Source organism: Priapulus caudatus, unplaced genomic scaffold (genome assembly GCF_000485595.1).
Source record: "Priapulus caudatus unplaced genomic scaffold, Priapulus_caudatus-5.0.1 Scaffold121, whole genome shotgun sequence".
Lineage (NCBI taxonomy): Eukaryota > Metazoa > Priapulida > Priapulimorpha > Priapulimorphida > Priapulidae > Priapulus > Priapulus caudatus.
This window is the reverse complement of record NW_014577182.1, coordinates 50,103-51,271: the sequence shown is the minus strand read 5'-3', so window position 1 is coordinate 51,271 and position 1,169 is coordinate 50,103. Positions and strand designations below refer to the sequence as shown.

Below are 1,169 nucleotides of genomic sequence, written 5' to 3'. Positions count from 1 at the left end.
TCGTTACTATCGTTAAACATTTGCAATATTCGTAGTATCCTTCTAAGGTCTCCTGTTGAGTCCGAGGTCTGTCCTTCATCGTTCATCGCTGGCTTCATCTAATCAATAGTAATCATCCCAACTGAACATCATCGGCATTATAGTGGGCGACCACGGTCGCCTGTGATTTGATGGATGCTTATCCTCGCGCGTGGCCTTCTGAACATGAATAGCTTACATAAATATTTTATCATGAAGGTCGACTTTGGAGGAAATTATAGTTCTGCGTTGGATTCGTACAGCGGTAATAACGACTACGAAAAGCTATGCAAGTTTTATTGATAGTCACTTTATTAGTTGTTAACTTTCTAATTCATAGCTGACTTGTTTGATCCACTTTCCTGGCGAGTGCCAAGGAAGAATTATATACAATGTAATGATACGTTTGTGAAGATGCCTGTTTTATTTATACAATAATATAGTTTAAACTCGCTCATAACGTGTTTATTATAGGTTCGTACATCTTCAAGCCTCGGTTTACTTACCATCCGCGTTACCTCCTCCTCCAGCGCTATCTTCTCTAGAGTTGCCACGGAACATTCTTCTACCACGCTGACAGTCTTTTGCCATTTTGGTAAAGGCCTCGGGATTCCGTTCTAAAGTAAGAAAGGTGAAGTAAGTGAGATGCCGACAGTGGCAGGCGCAATTATTTCATTCATATTTTTGTAATACGAAAATAATATATTACGCATAATAAATCATTATAATACGGTATTAATACGATTAACTTTGCTGCCATCATTCATAATTCTTAATCCAAATTATGTATTAGCAATTGTTAAACAGGTAGGAAGGCATATCACATGGATAGTACGTACCAGAAATCTAACGGTTTCGAGGGTGAGAAAGGGTAGGACTTGCTTGTCATAAATGGCAACCCACTTTTCAAGATGCGGGATAACCTGTCCACCTCCCATGCACAAAACCTACGAAAGTATTTTAATTACGTAACATTAATATCTCTTCGCGGTCTCAGTCGCGGTTATAGCCATAGTTGTGGTAGTGACGATGATGGTGACTGAGATAAAAACAACGACGATGACGATGATAAATTCTCGCGTTATATCATGTCACGTGTTTTAATCAAACCTATTATTTTTGCTTTGTAAAGTGGTCAGTAACGACTATAT

At 38.7% G+C, this 1,169-nt stretch overlaps 1 protein-coding gene across 2 annotated transcripts; it reads right to left on the bottom strand.

Annotated features, from left to right (window-relative positions):
* Positions 1–64: 64 nt before the first annotated feature.
* Positions 65–959, bottom strand: LOC106805630. 2 transcript variants are annotated; one of them, XM_014807312.1, is made up of 3 exons: positions 858–959; positions 525–635; positions 65–198 (listed from the first exon to the last, which is right to left on the bottom strand). In XM_014807312.1, exons 1-3 carry the CDS (start codon positions 954–956, stop codon positions 103–105), a joined length of 306 nt encoding a protein of 101 aa, XP_014662798.1. In that variant the 5' UTR covers positions 957–959; the 3' UTR covers positions 65–102. The 2 variants fall into 2 exon arrangements, with proteins under 2 accessions (XP_014662798.1, XP_014662799.1); XM_014807313.1 differs by having other exon boundaries at positions 65–195.
* Positions 960–1,169: the final 210 nt, after the last annotated feature.